At 43.8% G+C, this 26,242-nt stretch overlaps 1 protein-coding gene across 1 annotated transcript in view; it reads right to left on the bottom strand.

Moving 5' to 3' along the window:
- The window catches only part of LOC126263124 (venom dipeptidyl peptidase 4-like), a 324,149-nt gene that overhangs the window by 123,538 nt on the left and 174,369 nt on the right, over positions 1–26,242 (bottom strand). The window contains exons 8-10 of the mRNA XM_049960140.1: positions 21,626–21,789; positions 18,529–18,652; positions 9,236–9,462 (exon numbers count right to left, since the gene is read on the bottom strand). Of these exons, the coding sequence (XP_049816097.1) occupies positions 9,236–9,462; positions 18,529–18,652; positions 21,626–21,789 (515 nt within the window). The remainder of the gene's footprint in view (positions 1–9,235; positions 9,463–18,528; positions 18,653–21,625; positions 21,790–26,242) is intronic.

Raw genomic sequence — 26,242 nt, 5'->3', positions numbered from 1 at the left:
CAGCACCTCAATTTTCTTCACAGTGATGTGTTCTGTCTCCTTAAACACCCTACTAACCCTGGAAACAACACTGAGCACGAACAACACTTATCCTTTCTCGTGGTCGTTGTACCTGTCACAGAGTGTTTCAGTCCTCATCCTTCACATTCCGGTGAAAGATGGGTAAGTGCACGAAATGGCAATGACATCACGTCTTGTGGGCTCTTCAATTTTTTTGTCAGGCAGTGGAGAATATGTACGGTTGATAAGAGCATGCAAACAATTTATCTGCTGGAGGCATATAACTTACGGGAATGTAGTAGGGTGACGACGTCGACAGCCGTCGATATTTCGACACCTCGTCTTTCTCAAGGCAACACTGGAGCAAGTAAGCTCTGTGGGAGTGAAGTTAAAACCACTGTTTGCAGGGCAATTACGGAACTACGGAACGATAACTAACACACACACACACACACACACACACACACACAACCACCACCACCACCACCACCACCCACTACCCCTTCCCTGCCAACTGACCATGACCGACGCCGGGAGACATTCATAGTAAAAATTACTAAACAACGGGTCAGATAGTATTAACTCTATCCCTCTGTTTTTTGACAAGGGAGAACAGGGCTCTAGGCAGTATTTGAGCAAAAAACCTCCACATTTCCAAGTTTACTAACTGATTTAAGGCGAACTGCTTTCATTGTAACACTATCGTAATAGGTGTAAGTGCATTCCAGAACCTTCCCATTGTTCTATTCCATAGGTGCTAAGAATGATCTGCAGTAGCCAATTTGCTGGGCTGTTGTAAGCGTGTGTAACGGTTATGCTCTGCACACCGGTCCTCCGCGGTCTTGACAGTTTGGCAAATGTGTGCGACATACCGCAACTACAAGGAATGCGAAAGACACCCTAGAAAATGACAGGGCGGTCACCTGTCGAAATATCGGCCATTGTAGACGTCGTCACCCGCCTGCATTATTTGCACAGTTTATCCAATTATTTATTTACTTGTTTATTATATTCCGTGGAACCGTGTGAATCGAAGCTGCTTGGTCATGGAACGAGTCGGTACATGAGTTTACAGAATGATGATCAGAAAATTTATGAACAAAAGAACTAAAGAATTAAACCCTAGAGGGTATAAGAATAAATAATTTATTACAGAGAGAAGTTCTCAACTAGCGCGATGAACTCTTTTACGCAGTACAATGTGTGTGTGTGTGTGTGTGTGTGTGTGTGTGTGTGTGTGTGTGTGTGCGCTGGGAAAAAATCAGTGATGAACAGAAAATTTCAAATCCGATTTGATCTTAGGTTTGAATGCTTGGGCTTCATCGCTCATGTTTCCATCATCTCTCCCGCCCCCCTTTCTCCCTCTCACCCCCCTTTCTCCCTCGCCCCCTTTCTCCCACCCCCCTCTCCCCTATCCCCCTCCCCCTCTTTAGTCTATACGTCTCGTGTATCCCAGAAACTAGATTTCTTAAGTTTGGATACGTCGATGACTAAGTGCTGGCAGCGGGACATCGAAATGCAAGCGGAAGCCATATTAACATCCGAAAGGGCAATAATTGGAATATACTTCTTGCACTTTATTATGTACTGGACCTGCAAGACTCATGGTCCCTGACATCTCTCTCATAATTATGATCTAAATGACTACTATCCAGAAATACCATTAATTAACTATTTCTTTAATTCGTGATGAATTAGTTAAGGAATCAACGAAAATGGGTAACTGGGGTCTTCAAAGATCCCAGCTCGTTTAACTGACTCAAGTGTTGCCATGAAGTGGCTGAAGTTGGCAGAACTTATTAACAATTTAGGTTACTCAGTTGTTAAGCTTCAGACAGCGTTGTTGATGCGAGGGAATGGGATGTTGTCTGGCTGTATTAGGTAAGCATAGCATTTGTTTTCAAATCGTACAATTTTGCACTCATGTATGATATTATTGATAAAAAGAAAGAAATTTCTGTTGATATAAAGTAAGTTAAAATTATGGAAACTGTGGGAACAGTAGGAAAGAACTATTTTCTTATAACTTAGGTTAGAATTTAAATATAGGATTAATTTTATGTTTAGGGATGATGCGAGACTTGTTCGGAAGCTGATAAGATTCTTCTTCAGACGTGGGATGACACTGATGTCGATAATGAAAGTATTTCTGACCTGAATGATGATGAATCCTAGCCTTCAGATAGTGAAGAGGAGGCAGGCAGTGGTGCAATGGAAGAGGAAGAGAATAAAGATGTCATTCACAGTGGCAATAATGTAACTATAAGTAATGACAACACTACGAAATATTTCATTGGAAAAAATGGAAGGATTCGGTACAAAGAGACTCCAACAAAGTGCCAAACTCCACATTATAACATAATTCGTGATAATCCTGTTCCTAAAGTGGTACCCAATAGTATAATAAAAGAAACAATGTCCGTCGTGGTACGGGAAATTAACAGAGGGGCTAGGCGAGCGTAAAAAAGTGGAATGAAGATTATCCTAGCAGTACACCTAAGGTATGAACGAACTAGATGTGGAAGAATTAGAGGCTTATATTGGTCTGCTTGTATCTTCTGGAGCCTACAGATCAGGGAGGAAGGACTTGAGTGAACATTGGAAGGAAGAACATTCTAGGCCTATTTTCAGAACAACAATGCGCCTAAAAAGGTTTGACAATAGGGAAACAAGGGAAGGTTGTAGGATTCATGATAAATTAGCTGTATTTAGACACATCTGGGAAATGTTCGTTTGACAGATTTCTTCCATATGCAGTCCAGGCTTTGACATTACTGTGGATGAACAGCTTGTTGCTTTTAGAGGAAAATGTCCAATTCGACAATACATGGAAAGAAAGCCTGCTAAATATACTATAAGAATATGGTGGGCTTGCGATTCTAGAAGTGCATTTCCACTGAATGGACGGATTTACTTGGGAAAACAACCTGGTCAACAGAGGGAAGTGATAAGAGATCTAACTGCAAAATGGTTCAATAAGGGCCGCAATATGGTAGCTGAAATTTTTTTCATTAGCATACCTTTAGTGAGAGAATTGCTGGCCGTGAAAACCACCTTTGTCGGAAATCTAAGAAAAAACTCCTTAGGAGATGCAGCCACATCGTTCTAGATAAGTAAACTCCTCTATGTTTGGATTCTCTGATTCCGTATCTCTAATATCGTACGTACCAAAGGAGTCATCAGCAGTTGTACTAGTCTCCTCTCTTCACTCATCACGAACTGTAGTTGGTAATGAAAAGATGCCAGAAATAGTAGAGCATTAGAACAAACATAAGGGGGGATGCTGGCACCACGCATCAACTTGTGGGCACCTGTAGCGTGAAACCCAACACCAAGCACCAGCCTCTTGTACTCTTCTATAATTTGATCGACATTGCTGGAATCGCTGCAATAATTATATGGTTGTATCATCACTCACGAAGCCTGAATTCAAATCAGAAGAGATGGCAGTTCCTGTTGGAGTTAGGACGACAGCTTGTGCATCCTTACGTCAACAGAAGACTACTTGATAGGAGATGCCTTCAAAAGGGAGCAAAAAGTGGTCTTCTTGCTCTTGGATAAGACCAAGGGGCCTAAAGGACTCAGCACACCTGTGAATCACCAACCCGCCAACAAATGAGAAAGGTGTTTTTTTTTGTGCAAGAAACCTAGAAAAAAAAACAATTTTGTAACTACTGTGGAGAATTTGTATGCAGTTCTCGTTCCAGACAGATTGTGATATTCTTAGAATGTGATAAAAATGAGTGTGTCGTGGTGACACGGCCATTTCTATCACAGTAAAATTATAACAGGTATTTCATTGTACTGAAGTTTTCATTTTCTTTTCAGTTTTGTTACGATCTCTACAGATACAGCAAAAACTGATAAATAAGAAAATATATCAGTTGTCTTCAAAAAGATAAAATAAAGCGGTATGTCCTGGTAATGTTTAATATGCGAAAGTGTAAATTGTAAAAAAAATGATGTTATTCCAACAAAAAGCAATGTAAAACAAAATGTGTTCAAATTGTATAATTATGTATTTTCGGCCATACAATATGAAGAACAAATGTTCATTTGATATATATGATCCACTAAAAATAAAAGCAATGTGGAAAATAATTTTATGTTACACCAAAGAAATAATGGCAAAACCCAACAATAAATAAAGTGCTCGTCATATGAACTGGGGTCTTGAAAGACCCCAAGTGGCAAGCCATGGAACTATTCGAACGTGCCCATCGGAGAGATATCGACGTCAGTGATACCGACCTGTAATTTAGTGGATTACTCCTACTACTTTTTTTGAATAATGGTGTGACTTTTTCAACTTTCCTGTCTTGGGGTACGGATTTTTCGTCGAGCAAACGGTTGTATATGTATGGAGATATTGCATCAGCATACTCTGAAAGGAACCTAATTGGTATACAATCTTGACCAGAGCCTTCCTTTTATTATGTGATTTAAATTGCTTCACTTCACCGACGATATTTACTTCTACGTTACTCATGTTGGCAGCTGTTGTTGATTCGAATTCTGGAATATTTACTTAGTCTTCTTTTGTGAAGGCATTTCGAAAGGCTGTGTTTTGTAACTCTGCTTTGGGAGCACTGTCTTCGATACTATCTCCATCGCTATCGCGCAGAGAAGGCATTGATTCTGTCTTGCCACTTGCCTACTTTACATACGCCCAGAATCTCTTTGTATTTTCTGCCATGTTTCGAAACAAAGTATCGTTGTGGAAACTATTACAATCGTCTCTCATTGAAGACCTCCCTAAATTTCGAGCTTCTGAAGAGATCTCCAATCTTGGGGATTTTGCGTTGGTTTAAATTTTGCATGTTTGCCTCTTTGTTTCTGCAACAGTGTTCTGACCATGAACACTGAAAAAATCGCCATGTTATTAATAGTTTCCCGAAGACCACTTATTCAATTCTGGCGGAACACAGTATGGGAAACTCTGGATTAGAGGACAGGTAGGTACATTGGGAGATGCAATAACCGGCCACTGCGTTAAGTTGGAACATAAGTATCACTGCCTTTATGTGACGATATACGAAAATTTTTCATCTGCTATGACACCAGAGTGACTTAAATTAATTACGAGGGCCATTGATAACTAGTGTAATGAGAATTAGTATGGGATTGTAACAACGTAAATGAACGACCCGCATGTTTATTATAATACCAAGCATGAGATTTCCATAAGCTAATGGCCCTACTTGTCAAAAACTTAATAATAGACTGTTTCAGGATTCTGTCGGTATTGCAGCTCTATTAGCATGTTACTGATAATTTAAATTCTTAGCTTCAAATCACCACAACCAGTAAACCCTGCAAATAGTCATTTATTCACATCTTTATTGAAATATTTTAAAAAGTAAGAAACCAACTCTTGGCCCCCTCAAAACCATCAATTTCTTGAAGAATAAAAGGAGGGACGACAGTGTCTATTTAATCTCACATAAAATTATAGATGTTATAAATGACATTTTGGTTCCACAAAAATGTAAGAAACTCGTATTCATAATTTGTAATATCGGTCATGTATCTACTCCTCTTTAACGTAACCTCTTTGCCAATGTAAAGACGTTGGATGTTGTGAATGCTTGGGCTTCTGAATTTACTAACGTCTCAAGTGACACCACTTTACTGAAGACAACATGGAAGCACCAATAATTAGCTTGGTGACTAATACACAGTTAACGTATAAAAAGCAAAATGTTTTTGTAAAAATGGGATAAATGTAATGTGAAAACGAAATGCATATACAGGGTGTTTCAAAAATGACCGGTATATTTGAAACGGCAATAAAAACTAAACGAGCAGCGATAGAAATACACCGTTTGTTGCAATATGCTTGGGACAACAGTACATTTTCAGGCGGACAAACTTTCGAAATTACAGTAGTTACAATTTTCAACAACAGATGGCGCTGCAAGTGATGTGAAAGAGATAGAAGACAACGCAGTCTGTCGGTGCGCCATTCTGTACGTCGTCTTTCTGCTGTAAGCGTGTGCTGTTCACAAGGTGCAAGTGTGCTGTAGACAACATGGTTTATTCCTTAGAACAGAGGATTTTTCTGGTGTTGGAATTCCACCGCCTAGAACACAGTGTTGTTGCAACAAGACGAAGTTTTCAACGGAGGTCTAATGTAACCAAAGGACCGAAAAGCGATACAATAAAGGATCTGTTTGAAAAATTTCAACGGACTGGGAACGTGACGGATGAACGTGCTGGAAAGGTAGGGCGACCGCGTACGGCAACCACAGAGGGCAACGCGCAGCTAGTGCAGCAGGTGATCCAACAGCGGCCTCGGGTTTCCGTTCGCAGTGTTGCAGCTGCGGTCCAAATGACGCCAACGTCCACGTATCGTCTCATGCGCCAGAGTTTACACCTCTATCCATACAAAATTCAAACGCGGCAACCCCTCAGCGCCGCTACCATTGCTGCACGAGAGACATTCGCTAACGATATAGTGCACAGGATTGATGACGGCGATATGCATGTGGGCAGCATTTGGTTTACTGACGAAGCTTATTTTTACCTGGACAGCTTCGTCAATAAACAGAACTGGCGCATATGGGGAACCGAAAAACCCCATGTTGCAGTCCCATCGTCCCTGCATCCTCAAAAAGTACTGGTCTGGGCCGCCATTTCTTCCAAAGGAATCATTGGCCCATTTTTCAGATCCGAAACGATTACTGCATCACGCTATCTGGTCATTCTTCGTGAATTTGTGGCGGTACAAACTGCCTTAGACGACACTGCGAACACCTCGTGGTTTATGCAAGATGGTGCCCGGCCACATCGCACGGCCGACGTCTTTAATTTCCTGAATGAATATTTCGATGATCGTGTGATTGCTTTGGGCTATCCGAAACATACAGGAGGCGGCGTGGATTGGCCTCCCTATTCGCCAGACATGAACCCCTGTGACTTCTTTCTGTGGGGACACTTGAAAGACCAGGTGTACCGCCAGAATCCAGAAACAATTGAACAGCTGAAGCAGTACATCTCATCTGCATGTGAAGCCATTCCGCCAGACACGTTGTCAAAGGTTTCGGGTAATTTCATTCAGAGACTACGCCATATTATTGCTACGCATGGTGGATATGTGGAAAATATCGTACTATAGAGTTTCCCAGACCGCAGCGCCATCTGTTGTTGAAAATTGTAACTACTGTAATTTCGAAAGTTTGTCTGCCTGAAAATGTACTGTTGTCCCAAGCATATTGCAACAAACGGTGTATTTCTATCGCTGCTCGTTTAGTTTTTATTGCCGTTTCAAATATACCGGTCATTTTTGAAACACCCTGTATCAGCTAGGTGTAATTACTATAACATTTTATAACACATTTCTCTTAGCCGCTTCCAAATGTTTCAGTTGTGTCTGAGTCGTCATATTTTCTTTTCATTTCAACAGTGATCTACAACTCTGAGTATGGAATCATGTACATGAATGTAAACCACCAGAAGATGGACACAAGGGCAGAAACCAGTCGTGTGTCAAAAATCATCTGTTGTGCCAGGTAGCGACTATTAATGATCTACATCCTGTAAAGGAACAGTCACAGAGTTCAGCTTCATCCACTATAGATAAAATACATTTAAACCGCATAAACGCCATTGGGTTTTGGCAGATGAAGCTAATTTTAGCATGGCAAAAGGGGAAGGGAAACAATGCTTACAAGTCGCGTGAAAATAAATCGCTCTTTGTGTTGTAATTTGAGTGTAAACCTGAAATCTACTGTACTTTTAGTACTAAAGCGATCGATTTGTCGAATTAATAGTCGTACTGGCGTAACATGGTAATATGATCCGTTTGTAGACTTCCTAGCTGTAACTTACAAGTTACGCAAGAGTGGCGTTTGCATCATGGCTTCAGCTGTAGAACTACACTTCCCCTCTCGCAATGCCCCGTCCGCGAGAGAACCACCACGCGGTGCCAGCTACACACCAAGTAATTTATTACACATTCTTACCTCAGACTTTTTGAGAAACTCTTTTTGCGTAGTACTGGCACCATACTACTGACACTATGAAATAGGGATGGGAAGAACCCAACGGTTAAAACCGATACCGGTGTTTTAGCTCCTAATAACCAGCATTTTTGACTTGTTTGGTTTCGGTTATAGCATTTATTTTTTCTACTAAACGGGTAAAAACCGAAATAGCTATTAGCCATAGTAGCAATGCAAAAAATTTTTGCTTTTAAATAAACCTTTTTGTAAGTAAGTAATTTTTATTTGTAAAATTTCCATCGTTTTGAAATATTGCGTTATTATAAAAAAAAAGGGAAACGCAGTCAGTTCTAGTTATATAACAATGCCGACAGAAATGAGTATTACATACATGGCATAAGAAATGGTACAGCACTGCTGATCAGTAATGTACATGTTAGAGTGTGGTGTGGCCTATTGGATGGTACGTGTGTACATCCAGAATGCCCCGTCTGGTATATCGTAATTTCTGGCTGTCGTCGTCGCACGTTAGATATATTACAGAGTGGCGTCATCCCTAGTCTGGAAGGATTTTATGAAGTGTGATATCAGTGAAGTACAATGGCCCATTGGTTTTAAAAGATTAAGAACGGGAGGAACCACAACAGACTTGCAACATAAGAAAAAACTTAAATTTTAACGATTCATTCATCGCTTACAATAATCCTAGAAAGTAGACTGTCTGCTGCTTGTGTCCACGTAATATGTCTGCTTGTAGCCGTTGACTCCAGATAAATTAATCCGAAAAAAGTAGAAGAACTCTGCAACGTCAGGTTTCACCATTTAGCACTGACTATTCGTAATGCCTAAATACTGGTATGATTCTCGATAACAACATGGTTCTTGCGTACACTTTCAAAAAAATTATGTTAACAGGAGAAAACTGGTGATATTTCTTGGAGGATTCAAACAGTAGTCACTTCTAGAAAAAAACCTACCAGTTTCCTTTTATTTGGCTATTTAATTTAATGTTTTCATCCTATGAATCTTGGAATTAAGGCAGTAAAAATTTATCAATATTTGTTCGATTTCTACGTTTCCTGGAGGAAATAATAGCAATAAAAAAATAAAAATCGATTATTTCATAAACCGGTTATTCTGAGCGGTTTCAACACACAGGTTAAACTGGCGCTGAAAAACCCGGTTTCTCGGGGAACCTGTGGTTCCAGTCATAACCGCCATCATTGCTTTGAAGAGCTACATTCAACAAATTCGAACTATGTTAGCCAACGCTGCTGCTGGCTGCAACTTACACGTATCCTTTGGGATCCCAGCCGTAGATCCGGGTGACGGTGAAGCGGCCCGAGGTAAGTGGTTTCTTGTTGCCGTTTGTGACGGCCACCACCTGTGGGAAGCTCGCCTCTTCCTCGTCGTCTGCCTGTTCCTCCCAGGCTATCGTCACGAACGAGCTCTCGTTGCCCGCTCTGAAGTGAGCAGGCGTTACCTCTATCCAGCCGTCTGGGCGTGTCTCCTTGAGGCCCTGGTTCCAAAACACCACATGTACCTTCAACATGTCTCAAGACCACAACATTGTCAACATGGAACTATAGTTACGTGTATTAAGGGGACCTGGAGCCTCGTACACCTGGCATTGCAAATTTAACCGAAATTTCTATTATTTATTTGTCTTTTGAAGATGGGGGGTGGGGAATAACATGTTGGTTATAAAAGGCATTTCAGTTCAATGGTAATAATTGTTCAAATATTCATAGCTTACAAGATTAAAACAAACACGTTTTTCAACAGCTGATACTGGCAGTGATCTCTCATTTTCTAATGTTTTATCAGAAGACTATGATAAAATGTCTGATGATATACCGTACAAACACTAAATGTTTAACTTTTTGCCTCCCCAAGTTCACATGAACTCTTCGTTTCGTAGCAAAAAAGGAACATTTCTGGGAACTGGTGTTTCAAGTTTCAACACCCCTGACTCCAGGGAGGAATTAACGAATCCCTTGGCAACTCTTGTTCTATGCTCCTTTTGGCAGATTTAGCCTGTCATCTATCTTGCATCCCCAAACTGTTTTGCTTATTCTCACCGTTCTTCTTTCTCTCCTATACGAATGATATGACACTCGAGCACTTTCCATAACACGTGACATTAATATTCCCTTCGTAATAAGTAGTAAAAGCATCACAAACTCCAAACTGTAGAGTGTAACACATTGAAGAGCCAAAGAAACTGTTACACCTGCCTTATGTAGTGAAGGCCCCCGCGAGCACGCAGAAGTGCCGCAATACACCGTGGCATGGACTCGACTACTGTCTGAAGTAGTACTGGAGGAAACTGACACCATGAATCCTCCTGGGCTGTCCATAAATCCGTGACAGTACGAGGTGTTGGAGATCTCTTCTGCACAGCACGTTGCAAGGCATTCCAGATATGCTCAATAGTGTTCATGTATGGAGAGTTTAGTGGCCAACGGAAGTGTTTAAACTCAGAAGAGTGTCCCTGGAGCCATTCAGTTGCAATTCTACGTGTGGGGTGTCGCATTGTTCTGCTGGAATTGTTCACGTCCGTCGGAATGCACAATGGACATGAATAGATGCAGGTGGTCAGACAGGATGCTTACCGTAAGTGTCATCTGTCAGCGTCGTATTTAGACGTATGAGGGGTCCCATATCACACCATTACAGAGCCACCACCAGTTTGAACAATACCCTGCTGACATTCAGGGTCCAGGGATTCATGAGGTTGTCTCCATACCTGTACACGACCATCCGCTCAATACAATTTGAAACGAGACTCGTCCCACCAGGCAACATGTTTGCAGCCATCAACAGTCCAATGTTAATGTTGACGGGCCCACGCGAGGTATAAAGCCTTGTGTCGTGCAGTCATCAAGGGCACACTAGTGGGCCTTCAACTCCGAAAGCCCATATCGATGATGTTTCGTTGAATGGTTCGCACGCTGACACTTGTTGATGGCACAGCATTGAAATCTGCAGCAATTTGCGGAAGGGTTGTACTTCCGTCACGTTGAACGATTCTCTTCAGTCGCCGTTGGTCCCGTTCTTGCAGGATCTTTTTCCGGCCGCAGCGATGTCGGAGATTTGATGTTTGACCTGATTCCTGACATTCACGGTACACTCGGGTATGCTGTGTTCCACCGCTATTGCGCCGACTATAACACCATGTTCAAACTTACGTAAATCTTGATAAGCTGCCACTGTAGCAGCAGTAACCGATGTAACAGCGCCTCACACTCTTATATGGACGTTGCCGACCGCGGCACCGTATTCTGCCTGTTTACATATGTCTGTACTTGCACAGGCTTGCCTACACCAGTTTCTTCGACGCTTCAGTGTATAATCAACGAATGCGCGATTTCTCGGCGATATGTACTCAAGTGGTTTAAAATCTACGAACTTCTGGCCGAGCGCTTCGGGCATGTCTTAGTTGCTGCTACCATACCTACAGGGCTATTACAAATGATTGAAGCGATTTCATAAATTCACTGTAGCTCCATTCATTGACATATGGTCACGACACACTACAGATACGTAGAAAAACTCAAAGTTTTGTTCGGCTGAAGCCGCACTTCAGGTTTCTGCCGCCAGAGCGCTCGAGAGCGCAGTGAGACAAAATGGCGACAGGAGCCGAGAAAGCGTATGTCGTGCTTGAAATGCACTCACATCAGTCAGTCATAACAGTGCAACGACACTTCAGGACGAAGTTCAACGAAGATCCACCAACTGCTAACTCCATTCGGCGATGGTATGCGCAGTTTAAAGCTTCTGGATGCCTCTGTAAGGCGAAATCAACGGGTCGGCCTGCAGTGAGCGAAGAAACGGTTGAACGCGTGCGGGCAAGTTTCACGCGTAGCCCGCGGAAGTCGACGAATAAAGCAAGCAGGGAGCTAAACGTACCACAGCCGACGGTTTGGAAAATCTTACGGAAAAGGCTAAAGCAGAAGCCTTACCGTTTACAATTGCTACAAGCCCTGACACCCGATGACAAAGTCAAACGCTTTGAATTTTCGGCGCGGTTGCAACAGCTCATGGAAGAGGATGCGTTCAGTGCGAAACTTGTTTTCAGTGATGAAGCAACATTTTTTCTTAATGGTGAAGTGAACAGACACAATGTGCGAATCTGGGCGGTAGAGAATCCTCACGCATTCGTGCAGCAAATTCGTAATTCACCAAAAGTTAACGTGTTTTGTGCAATCTCACGGTTTAAAGTTTACGGCCCCTTTTTCGTCTGCGAAAAAAAACGTTACAGGACACGTGTATCTGGACATGCTGGAAAATTGGCTCATGCCACAACTGGAAACCGACAGCGCCGACTTCATCTTTCAACAGGATGGTGCTCCACCGCACTTCCATCACGATGTTCGGCATTTCTTAAACAGGAGATTGAAAAACCGATGGATATGTCGTGGTGGAGATCATGATCAGCAATTCATGTCATGGCCTCCACACTCTCCAGACTTAACCGCATGCGATTTCTTTCTGTGGGGTTATGTGAAAGATTCAGTGTTTAAACCACCTCTACCAAGAAACGTGCCAGAACCGCGAGCTCGCATCAACGATGCTTTCGAACTCATTGATGGGGACATGCTGCGCCGAGTGTGGGAGGAACTTGATTATCGGCTTGATGTCTGCCGAATCACTAAAGGGGCACATATCGAACATTTGTGAATGCCTAAAAAAACTGAGTTTTTGTATGTGTGTGCAAAGCATTGTGAAAATATCTCAAATAATAAAGTTATTGTAGAGCTGTGAAATCGCTTCAATCATTTGTAATGACCCTGTATATAGCAGCACTACCTTCTGCGACGGCGTTGGTGCTCGTTCCAGCGCCGTACAACGTAATGTTTTCGTTGTGCGTCCGCCGCGCCTGCTTCAGCCTTCCGACATATGGGTTACAAGCCATGCTTAGTTGCAGGCCGCTGTCTTTATTGGGGGTGGTGTCACAAATTTTTATATTCATCACTTCACTTCATTTATTACGCTATTCTATAGACTTTCGTCCGTGTAATAGGAGATGTCTCTTCACTGTAGTATGATGTCCGTTTCCTAGAGCATACTCTGCTACAGCTCATTTCTAATGGTACCGAAGGCGAAGGCATGTATCTTGTTCTAAACAGCGCTGGTCAATAGTACGCATAGTCTGTCCAACATAAAACTGTCCTAGTTACTTTTAACGTTATGTCGGCGAGACGTTCGTTGTGTGGTCCGTGGACTTGAAAAGACTGGAGGGTTCTTGGGCCACATCAACAACATCCAAGAAAACATCAAGTTCATGATGGAGGTAGAGACAGATGGTACATTACCGTTCCTCGACGTTCTCGTCCGCTGCACACTGACAGCTACCACCACGTTGTGTCCTGAGGACCTTGGAGCGTCGAGCCGTCTCAGACGCTGAAAACCTGACGAACGAACTGTGCCACTTACGGAAACTATTGAAGAAAAACGGCTAGAACAACCGCAAGTAATCTTTCCGGAAACACGTAAACAGAAGGACCCCGACGAACACATGCAGAAGCTTGCGATTTTTCCTTTCTGTGGCTCAGGGAGACGATAGATTAGCCGCCTCCTGAAGAGGCGTAAGAAAGTTTCGTTCTTCAGGGCTCCAACAAAAATTACACAGCTCAGTGGGTGTCTGAAAGACGATGTAGACTGTAGAACACCAGAAGTACATAAAATGACGTATGGGTGTGGGTGACGAGAGTTTTATGCTGGACAGACTGCGGGTGCTACTGTGTAGAACACGAGAGGCGCTTTCACCTACGGTTCTCTGGGAAATCAGTGGTAGCAGAACATGCTATAGGCAACGGAGATCGTATTGCATTCGATAAGCGGTCTGTCATTACATGGAATAACAGTTCCTGGGATAGTATAGTAAAAGTAGCGACCGAGGTAAAAAGATTGTGAGAAAACCCTCAACAAAGACGGTGCCCTGTAGCGAGGCACGGCCTAAGACCCGGCCATCGGGAGGTTGAGGCGGGTGCGGTGGACGCGCAATGAAAACATTACCTTATATGGCGCCGGAGCAAACGCCAGTGATATCATAGAAGGCAGCGTAGTGATGCGAAGATCGCAGCAGCAACCGTCAGACATTCACCACTTGACAAAGGCCGAGGAGTACTCGGCCGAAAGCTCGTGAATTTTAGACTACTTCACGCGGCTCGTAGCTCGATAGAATTTTATCACTACAATATAATCTGTCTACAAATCTGCAACCTTCACAAGGATTATGTTCCAAATGGATCCAGGCAGTTGATGCAAACAATACACAGACAGGCAGAGCATTTTTATTTACATAACAACAATCTACCATAAGCTGTCGTCGACATTACAAGGCCGCATTTCAGAGATCCGCCCGACATGGAGCTATTCAAGGCATGTCTTTATGGAGGTACACAGAATCAAAACAACCGTGTGAACTAATGGGTTTTCAGGTCCGTAAGGCTTTCTTGCACTGTATGTTGGACTCCACGTCTCCTCACACACAACCTCAGCACTGTTATAGCTGGTTTCAGAAATGGCAGCGGTTCTAGTTAAGGTTTTTTCTGCGCACCTGCGTCACGCAGTCTTCCACAAACATTAAGCGTTAAGTAACGTTCTGTACGCTGAGCTGTTGACGTAGAAGCCACTTCGAGCATTAAACATGGTGGTAGCGAGTTATTTACTGAATTTTTATTCCTTTTGTTGCGAGTTGAAATTGCCCATGGTGGTAAGCAACAAATTATATAAGGGACAGTCAGATGAAAACGAGGTAAACTGTTTATTACACACAACAAAGAAAACTTTTGCATCACCTCGGTTCCGAGAACTCCGGAACCTGCACAGAAAATTGGAATAGAGAACATCATTGCTGCCCTTCTTATTCCACATGAAAACCACAGATTGCATGTTGTACCACCATACAGCGGGACCTTCAGAGGTGGTGGTTCAGATTGCTGTACACACCGGTACCTCTAATACCCAGCAGCACGTCTTCTGTCATTGATGCATGCCTGTATTCAATGTGACGTGCTATCCACAGGTTCATCAGGGCACTGTTGGTCCTGATTGTCTCACTGCTCAACGGCGATTCGGCGTAGATCACTCAGATTGGTTGGTGGGTCACATCGTCCATCAACAGCCCTTTTCAGTCTATCCCAGGCATGTTCGATAAGGTTCATGTCTGGAGATCATGCTGGCCACTCTAGTTGAGCGCTGTCGTTATCATCAAGTAAGTCATGGAGGCGCGAACTGTCGTCCATGAAGATGAATGCCTCAGCCATATGCTGCCGATATGGTTGCACTATCGGTCGGAGGATGACATTCACGCATCGTAAAGCCGTTACGGCGCTTTCTGTGACCTCCAGCGGCATACGTCGGCCCCACACAATGCCACCCCAAAACAGCACGGAACCTCCATCTTGCTGCACTCGCTCGACAGTAAGGCATTCAGCCTCATTGGGTTGCCTCCAAACACGTTTCAGACGATTGTCTGGTTGAAGGTGTATGCGACACTCATCGGTGAAGAGAACGTGATGCCAATCCTGAGCGGTCCATTCAGCATGTTGCTGGGCCCAACTGTACCCCCCTGCATGGTGTCGTGGTTGCAAAGATGGACCTCGCCATGTACGTCGTTGGGCATCATGCAGCCTATTGCGCACAGTTTGAGTCGTAACACGTCATGTGATGCACGAAAAGCATTATTCAACATGGTGGCGTTGCTATCAGGATTCCTCCGAGCCATAATCCGTAGGTAGCGGTCATCCACGGCAGTAGTAGCCCTTGGGAGGCCTGAGAGAGGCATGTCATCGACAGTTCCTGTCTCTCTGTATCTGCTCCATGTCCGAACAAGACCGCTTTGGTTCACTCCGAGACTAATGGACACTTCCCTTATTGAGAGCCCTTCCTGGCACAAAGTAACAATTCGGACATCGAACCGCGGTATTGACCGTCTTGGCATGGTTGAACTACAGACAACACGAGCCGTGCGCTCGTTCCTGGTGGAATGACTGGAACTGATCGGCTGTCGGACCCCCTCAGTCTAGTAGGCGCTGCTCATGCATGGTTGTTTACATCTTTTGGCGGGTTTAGTCACATCTCTGAATAGTCAAAGGGACTGTGTTTGTGATGCATTATCCACAGTGAACGTCTATCTTCATGAGTTCTGGGAATCGGGGTGATGCAAAACTCTTTTTGATGTGTGTAATTCAGAAGTAATCATCATCATAAATCTTAACACATTTAGTCCACTACGAGGCGGACGGCGCAGCTCGTGGTACGGTCAGGGATAGCAGTGCTGCCGGTTCCAAGTGGTAGTTTCGGTAAACGCATGGATGGACTTGAAGAAAGCGTGTATCCTACAAATTACGTCTCTCGCTCGCTAAAATATATAAGGGTCAGTCAAATCAAAACCAGACAGAGAGACAAAAAGGAAGTAAAATTGAGTGTTAATACATTTATCCCGATGTAACACAAGATGGCCAGTGCCTTCGTGGAAAGATTTCTGCGGTTGCCTACGAAACCATGATTGCGCCCAGGCTTGCGCCTCTTCGTCCGAAGCAAATAGACGGCCACAATACCTTTTTTCACACTTCCTAAAATATGGAAATCCCATGGGGAGAGATAGGGACTGTATGAAAACTGTGTAATGGTTTGCCAGCAAAAATTCCGCAGCGAAACAACGTTGGCAACGTGAGGGTGAGCATTATTCTGTAACAGTATGATGGCGTCCGTCAACATTCCGAGCGTTTGAACAAGATGGCGCACTTCAATTTTTGCAAAGTGTCTAGATACTGCTGTGCGTTAATTGTAGCGCCGTGTTCCAGAAAGTCATTGAGAAATGGACCCTCGCAGTCAAAGAAAAAAATTACTTCCCCAGAGTTGGCGTACCTATTTCTTCGACTACGTTGAAGTTTCGGTGGGCAGCCCATACACATCCTCCAAACAGTCCCAACCCTCCCCCCACCCCCTTCACACGCGATTAACACATTTTTGGAGCCCTGAAGAAAGACATTAGTGGCCACCTATATGCTTCGGCCAAAAGCTACCACGTCTCGATACCATCTCTGTCCGCATTAGCACGTAATGTCGTCTTTAGATCTTTTTATGTCCGCAGACTACCTATTTGCGTCAGCAATGACATCTTCAGATCTGCAGAAAGACATGGGAAAAACACTTTTATAACTGGTAAATTCCCTACAGCTTAAAACAATAAAACAGGCCACAATAAGAAGTATTACCGACATGCATTTTAGATATGACGAGGCGTGCCTGTTTTAAAAGGATGTCCTAATATATTAGAGCGTCGATGCCATTGTGGGTCCAATATATTAGAACACATTTTTAAAGCAGGTGTGACTCGTCATATTTAATGTGCATTATGTTCACACGTCAGTAATACTTTTTATTATGGCCTATTTTACTGCTTTAAGCTGTAGACGATCTCCTGGTTGTAAAAGTGCTTTCCCTTATTTTGCCACAGATCAGAAGATAATCATTGGTAACGGAAACCGGTAGTCTGAGGATCTAACAAGTTTGTGATCATAGAAGGAAGTAAATTTATTCTACATTTTCTGGATCACTGTTCTATTCTCAACCACGTCGTAGCTTGTGAGTATATTATTATTCGGTTATGTATGTACCTTCCTTGCATGTACCGCAATACCTATTGAATAACACTTTAATAGTACAACCGGTTCCGTAAGTTGCATGATCAGGTACGTAATCAAATCATTTACGGCGAAACGTAGAGACTATTGGACGCCCCAATCACTGTCATCTTGTTGTTGTAGAAGTCCTTAAAAGGAACGGTATCCAAAGTTTTGGTCAGATATTTAACATGGGCGTCTACCTCTTATTTCGACTCTTATTTCGGCAACCACTCTTTTAAGGAAGTTTTGGTACAATATGAAGACTGATGGGGGCGTCCAATAATTTCTATGTTTCACTGTTAAAGATTTGATTACGTAATGCAACCTTAGTGTTGCGAAACAGGTTGTGCTAATAAAGCATTACGTGACAGCTGTGTTGATTTTGTTTAAGAAAAATAAAATCGCTGTATAGCGTTGTGTTTGCATTGGACCAAGAATGTAATTTACAAAGCAGACGACAAAGAATTACGTTATTCTTGTAAATTACCGTAGGTAACTTAACAGATGACTGTTGTAAAATGTTAGCCAAATATGAAAACAGGTTCGACAGATATATTATCTGTGGAATAACGTAAAAGTTTCAGTGACAGATTGTCTCAGTGTACATGCTGTGACGAACGTGTCTCAGAAATTTTTAGAAAACAATTTAGAAATACATAGAATGAAGCTAAATAGGAAATTCGTCATTTTAAAGCGGAAAGTCTTTACTTCGTTCGTACACGAAAAACCCGAACACGAAATCGTTATTTCCGGGGTCCAGGTCCCCGTATTAGCACTTTTGTTTTAGTGTAAGAAGTGGACGCTTCACTTTCTGAACGAAATACACCTTTGGCTGCAAGGCTCAGAAGGTGTCACACACACACACACACACACACACACACACACACACACACACACACACACACACAGACAGAGAGAGAGAGAGAGAGAGAGAGAGAACGTACCCTATATATGACGCCAGAGCTTGTGTTGTAGCTTGCGAACTGCACTACGTTGCCCACACGGTTTGCCCACGAAGCCAGCAGTGTGTCAGAGCTCGCCCAGGTGACAGCGTAAAGGATGTGGTCCCTGCAAGGACAAGAAATGATATGAAATGTAGTTTGTGGAGGTCACGATGTCAGTTTGGCGAAATACGAGTGCAAAGACAAAACAATTACAGCCTAATTCTGTAAGAGCAGAAACCGAACTCCACCGACAAAATGATAAATCATAACATTTTAGTATTATAATAGATGCATCTGAATAGCATTAGAACAAAAGGGATATTTTCTACAATTAAAACATTATCCATCAGTATTTTTAACCAGTGGTACTCGTTAAGTATCAACAATGTTTTCTTAATGACTTGAACTAAGGGACCATTGTCGCAGATGCTGACAACGTTGTCGCAACAGCATCGACTGACTGTAAGACTGTTCACATCAGGTTAACTTAGAACTTTTGTAATGCATATCCAGTAAATTTCACTGAGAAAATTGAAGAATAACGCTACCCATGTTAAATCCTATCTCCTCGATATTGTCATAAACCTCAGTAACTTATCTCGACTAGGAACGACGTCGCTTCTTTTGTAATGGAACGGAGTATCCTTGATGAATTTGTAGTCTGCCAATTAACAAAACTAATGTATTTCAAAACTGTGCCAGTTTTCTTTTACGTGCAAAAGTGTCTGTATTACAATAATCTCTTAGTAAGTCTGTTCATATAACAATAATTATTTTAAACAGTGAAATACTATAATCTTTATTTTTCAAGTTTATGAGTTTAGCAATTCGAATCTCCTGCAGAGGAAAAAGTGCCTCCTTTGTGTGAAGTAACGTATTTTCACTGTAGTAGATATCTCACCTATTTCACCATGTGGCCACTTCCGTAACAATTATTTGCATGTTCCTTTTTTCTCCAAATTATTACACTTTATTTTCTTTAGCGATTTAAAACCATATTTAAAATTTCTCTTTTTTGTTTAGTAAAGAGATTCTGCTGGTTTCGTGTACGAGCTGTCTCGTCATCAGACGTTCATTTAAGTAGCTTACAAAAGCAGCTCATCGAACAAAAAGTTAGTCGCCCCAGTGCGCACGCGTAGATGAATCGTTAAGCCTTTGCAGATGGCAGAGCGATCGAGTCACGTGCTCAACCGCACGAGCAATTGGCTCTACGTGAGGTCAACGCAGTAGCGAGCAGTGAGACTTTAACGAGTATGATTCAGGCGGACATTTACGTGAACATGGGTAAATGTAAGGACGTAACAGAGTGGCGAAAGAGGCAATCGTGTTTGGCCATGCCCGAGGGCATACACTGTGTGAAGTTGACGGAGTTTTTGGTGTTTTGTTGAAGACTATTCGACGCGTCTCCAAGCAGTGGCGTAACGGACGTGGCCACGCTACGTCAGAACTGTGGTCGGAGAAAGATCCTGGCAGAGCTGCCGGAAGCGCGTTTTACGGCTTGTGAAACAAAATCGCATCCAAATCCAATTGAAATTAGTGCAGGAATGAATGAAGGGCCATCCCCACCTGTTAGTGAGAGAACGTAGTGGCGGAAAACGCACGCAATGAACTTTATTGGAATTAGCCACCTCGCAAGAGGCCTTTGTTCACACGGGCGCATAATGCTGCGGGACGGCACTGTGGAAGCAATTATCTAACATAGACAGCAGCTGATTGGCACAATGTACTGTTGCTGACCGAATCACGTTTGGGCCTATATTCAAATGAAGTCACAATGCACCGTAGGCCAAATGAACCATTTCATGCTGAACGTATGGAAGATCAGATTCAAGCCAGAGATGGGTCTGTGATGTTTTGGGGCGTTTTTCCTGTCATGAATTGGGTCTACTAAGAGAGGTGACCACTAACAAAATGGCCAAATGTGTGTGACATCTTATGGGACTTAACTGCTAAGGTCATCAGTCCCTAAGGCAACACACTAATTAACCTAAATTATCCTAAGGACAAACACACACACCTATGCCCGAGGGAGGACTCGAACCTCCGCCGGGGCCAGCCGCAAAGGACCGCTAACATGAACCATTACGTTTAAATGAACATCGCTAATGATCAGGCGCTGCAGTTCAACCAACATCTGCATGATGAGTGTACTATTGACACCCCGGTTTTTTCAAGGTAATAACAGAACAGTTCATCGAGCTAAAAGAATATGTGATATGTTGGTAAGGCGGGTGCTAGGTTGAGATTCATTGGGAGAGTGCTTAGAAAATGTAGTCCATCAACAAAAGAGGTGGCTTACAAAACACTCGCTCGACCTGTACTTGTGTATTGCTCATCAGTGTGGGATCTGTACCAGATCGGGTTGACAGAGGAGATAGAGAAGATCCAAAGAAGAGCAACGCGTTTCGTCACAGGGTTATTTGGTAAGCGTGATAGCGTTACGGAGATGTTCAGCAAACTCAAGCAGCAGACTCTGCAAGAGAGGCGCTCTGCATCGCGGTGTAGCTTGCTGCCAGGTTTCGAGAGGGTGCGTTTCTGGATGAGGTATCGAATATATTGCTTCCCCCTACTTATACCTCCCGAGGAGATCACGAATGTAAAATTAGAGAGATTCGAGCGCGCACGGAGGCTTTCCGACAGTCGTTCTTCCCGCGAACCATACGCGACTGGAACAGAAAAGGGAGGTAATGACAGTGGCACGTAAAGTGCCCTCCGTCACACACTGTTGGTTGGCTTGCGGAGTATAAATGTAGATATAGATGTAGGTCATCAGTCCCCTGGAACTTAGAACTACTTAAACCTAATTAAGCTAAGGACATCACACACATCCATGCCCGAGGCAGGATTCGAACCTGCGACCGTAGCGGTCGCGCGGTTCCAGACTGTAGCGCCGAGAACCGCTCGGCCACTCCGGCCGGCAAAAAACTGGCAATTCTTGAGTTACGAAAATCCCATTTGCGTGAGGCGGACCCTCTGCTCTCATACAGTTACTGTTTGGGCTGCGGTATTGTTAATTTAATTTTAAAAATCAGGGAGTCCTTTATTGGATACCCTGTAAATGGAAGAGGAATCATGGCGAGAAAGAAGCGTGACTCACTCTGATACGACGTCGGTGGGAGCGGGTAGTAGCACGATGGTTCCCGCGCGAACCCGCGCTTGCGCACTTGTGCGGTTTCCCTTGCCACTGCGCGTTCTGGCTCTGGTCGTCCCACCGTCGACCACGGCCACTTTCAGCTGGACCGTCGGGTTTGTCGTGCCAGCCTGTAATACCAGTACCAACTTGCAGCGAAGGCATCACAACAAAACAGCAAAAATTATCAGTTTCGCCACAACTCGAAACTTATCTCGTTATTGTGAGGTATCGTACAACACACAAATAGTGATGTTATCCACAGCTGCGAGTATAGAGAGTCAAGCATCCATCGTTTGGCAGTTGGCTCTTAAAGTAGCAATACACAGCGAAAATAGCAAAAGTAGGTGAATCACCTTGCCCACAGTTGGGGAACAGAAATATAGCAAAGAATAAAGAATTCGTTACCGTGCCACATTTTTGCAAAATCATAATGAAATTAGTGAATATATTTAAACCATACAACCAACAGTTGGCATCCCAACACTATACGTTTATACATATATCTGATTGTTTCAGACACAGCCAAAAGAACTGGTAAATTCGCTGAAGAGCCAAAGACACTGGTACACCCGCAGAAGTGCCGCAGCACGACGTAGCATGGACTCGACTAATGTGTGAAGTATTGCCGGAGGGAACTGACACCATGAGTCCTGTAGGGCTGTCCATAAATCCTTAATAGTACGATTGGGTGGAACACGCATCCTAGAAAAGCTCAATAATGTTCACGTCTGGGGAGTTTGGTGGCCAGTTGAAATGTTTCAACTCAGAAGAGTGTTCCTGGAGTCACTCTGTAGCAATTCTGGACATGTGGGGAGTCGTATTGTCCTGATGGAATCGCGCGAGTCCGTCGGAATGCACAATGGATATGAATGGCTGCAGGTGATCGAACAGGATGCTTACGTATGTGTCACCTGTCAGAGACGTATCTAGACGTATCAGGGTCCCATATTACTCCAACTGCACACCCTCCAACACCATTATAGAGCCTCCAACAGCTGCAACAGTCCGCTGCTGACGTGCAGGGTCCTTCGATTCAAGAGGTTGTCTCCATACCCGTTCACGTCCAGCCGCTCCATACAACTTGGAACGAGACTCTTCCGACCAGGCTGTATGATTCCAGTCATCAACAGTCCAATGTCAGTGTTGACGGGCCAAGGCGAGGCGTGAAGCTTTGTGTCGTGAAGTCATCATCAAGGGTGCACGAATGGGCCTTCGGCTCCGAAACCCCATATCGATGATGCTTCGTTGAATGGTTTGCACTCTGACACTTGTTGATGGCCCAGCACTGAAATCTGCATCAATTTGTGCAGGGGTCGCACTTCTGTCTTGAACGGTTCTGTTCAGTCGTCGTCGGTCCCGTTCTCGCAGAATATTTTTCGGCCGCAGTGACGTCGGAGATTTGATGTTTCACCGTATTCCTGATATTCACGGTACAGTCGTCAAATAGTCGTACAGAGAAGTCCCCACTTCATTGCTACCTCGGATGTGCTACGTCCGACCGCTCGTTCGCCGACTGTAACAACGTTTAAACTCACTCAGATTTGGTGACCTGCCATTGTAGCAGCAGTAACCGATCTGTAACCTGCGGCAAACACTTTTTGTCTTATATGCTGACCCCAGCGCCGACTTCTGCCTGTTTACTTATCCCTGTATTTGAACAGGCATGGCTATACCAGGTTCTTTGGGGCTTCAGTGTATGTACTCTATGACGGCCATTAAGATCGTTTCCGTGCAGTTCCATTCTCTCTCCCGGACTCTAGCGGTTATCAGTGTGAGGCTGCGCGCAATGAGTATGGACATGCGGCACTACATACGCAGTGTGCGAGAAATTGAGAACTCGGGTTGGATGGGAAGCGCGCCGAGTCACGGTCCGGCACAAACTTGCACTGAATTCATTTCAGTGCCAGACTGTCGACAGCTTCAGACTTGCTATTTAATATCATCGTATATAATAAGATATACTTCAAGATATGAAGTCGGGAATAGGGAAAGTAAACTAGAGCATGCGTGAACTTACACTCGTAAAATATGCATCATGTATGCTAGGTGCGGAGGACGGACAGACAGAAATTTTCGACAAGGTGTAAAGAGCGTATAGACGTCTTCACGCTGGAAACTGCGTTAAATGTGTAGTAGCCCAGTACATATACGAAACAGGCCGCCAGCGGAAAGGCACTGAGGAGTAGTTAGTGGTGGTGCAAATAGCAAAGAAAGGGGAAGGAAGCTTGATCTACTTTAATAACTGGAAATATCAAATCACCGAGACGTATCTTGTACGAACGGGAGAGCCGTAACGACGTCATCGACAGGTTCAGGCAACATTTTTGAAATTAGCAATATTGCGATATACCAAGTGGTTCTAATGGAAGTGCAGCTACTCACAGAGGTCCAGTCTGGGCTGTAATTATCGTAAGGCAGCGATACTTTGTAGATATTCTAATGCGTTAATGCGGAACGAATTTACGCAGTAAAAAAAAAAATTAGTTTCAGTTTTGGCCAGTATATGAAAACCTGGCGTTGTAATGGAAGAAGGACGTATAGAAATATTTCTATGTATAACGGATTACGAATGGGACGTGGGCAAAAAGGGTCAGAGAAGTGAGAAAGGCACAGTGGTGATTTTACTCCGTAACTGCCGCATACACTGTTGAGTACGCGCACCGGAGACGTCGACGAGATGCTGCATCCATAAAACGACCTGATCAAAATTTGCTCGCAGCAGTTCCAGTGGAATCTGTCCGACACGTCCCCGTATACTTGCCTTCAGGTCGAGTGTAGACCGAACGGTAACCGGTAAACGCGCTCGTTTAGATAGCCTCAGAACAAAGTCGCATGGATTCAGGTCAAGCGACGTTGCAGGCTATTCATCTGGAAAACCTCTGAAGATAATACGTTCATCGAAGGTTCCATTAAGCAGACCTTTCACTGGGCGAGGGAGAAGAGCTGTTGTCCCACCTTTCACGAAAACAATAGTTTTCACACAGTTGTGCTCTGCCAAAGCAGGAATCACATGCTGTACAAAGAGGTCACGAGAACGTGCAGACATCATGGTACATCTGACATGACAGGCACTCTGGGTGTGTTCTCTTCAAAGAAGAACAGTCCGAGAATAAGGGTGCTTATGAAGCCATGCCAGACAGTCACGTACGAGTTCAACGGCTTTTGATGCACACGCGGATTAACACCACCCAATATTCGGAGTTCTGTGTATTCACTGCACCCTGTAAGGTAAAATGTTACTGCATATATTTCACAGCCACATGTCATCAACTTCAATCGATGCCAGAAACCGAAGAGTAGATTGAGAACGTTGCTGCGGGTCATGACATTTCAGCTGCTACGCCCTGTGGGTCTTGTACGGGTATCAGCGTAAGATAGGACGTTTTTCTCCTCCAGGTGCCACATCAAGGTCACCTGTGTTTACGCATTTCTCCACCTCCACCTCCTCCTCCATCTTCTCCATCTTCTCCATCTTCTCCATCTTCTCCATCTTCTCCATCTTCTCCATCTTCTCCATCTTCTCCATCTTCTCCATCTTCTCCATCTTCTCCATCTTCTCCATCTTCTCCATCTTCTCCATCTTCTCCATCTTCTCCATCTTCTCCATCTTCTCCATCTTCTCCATCTTCTCCATCTTCTCCATCTTCTCCATCTTCATCATTTTTAAAACTCTTTAATGACCTTAAGATCTTTCAGCCTGCGATACCCACTGAGCAGCACAGTAATTGCTGCCATTCTCGCAAACCAGACTCACTGATGGCGCACGGTCTCTCTCCTTGATTGCCATGCTGTTCACACACTTCATGCATTGTCAAATGACAGCGTGGATGTCATATCGTTAACAGTGTACGCCGCCAGATTTGCACCAGGTGGCCATGATTGGAGCTAATTTGTTTCCCAGCGTAAATCTCGCATTAATGCTTATCTACTAATTTTCACTGGCATACGATGACTACAGTGAACAGTTTCAGTTTAATTATAACCAGACATTATGTGAGTGACATCTTGGGTTGTCGGGTGTTCTGCCGGATATCAGCGAGTGGACCTGGTCCAGTATTTATGCCATAGGCATAAATACTGGACCAGGTCCACTCGAGGAGCAGTCTCAGGTCGAACCTGATGAAGGTTACGAGCTACGTGACCGAAATATCGTGCAAGTACGACGCTGATATCCGGCAGAACACCCGACAACCCAAGATGTCGTTAGATCGCCGGGAAAACCTGAAGAGTTACATTATGTGAGTGATCAGCATAAATAACTACTTGCAGTGTTTTATCTTCATGTCCTCAGTGGCATCTGGTATGGCTCAGTGCGGTCACTTGGAGCCGTCTACTTGTTTACAAAACAAGCCGGTAACCGGGGTTGTAGCTGCTCTAGTATTAAGCAGACGCAGTCAGTGTTCCCACTGTAGAAAAGGAAGAGCTAAGAGCACTTCAGTGAACGGGCGGTAGAGCGAAGAAGCAAAACAGAGACTCAGGCTTTGCCACTTGTATAGCAAGACAATGATTATGTCCGAACATCGTACTTTAAGTGGAAGTATATGAATGGTTGAAGAGAGATTGACTCCGGAATCGTTTACA

The sequence above is a fragment of the Schistocerca nitens genome, chromosome 6, assembly GCF_023898315.1.
Source record: "Schistocerca nitens isolate TAMUIC-IGC-003100 chromosome 6, iqSchNite1.1, whole genome shotgun sequence".
NCBI classification, from domain to species: Eukaryota; Metazoa; Arthropoda; class Insecta; order Orthoptera; family Acrididae; genus Schistocerca; species Schistocerca nitens.
This window is presented reverse-complemented; position numbering and strand designations above follow the sequence as displayed.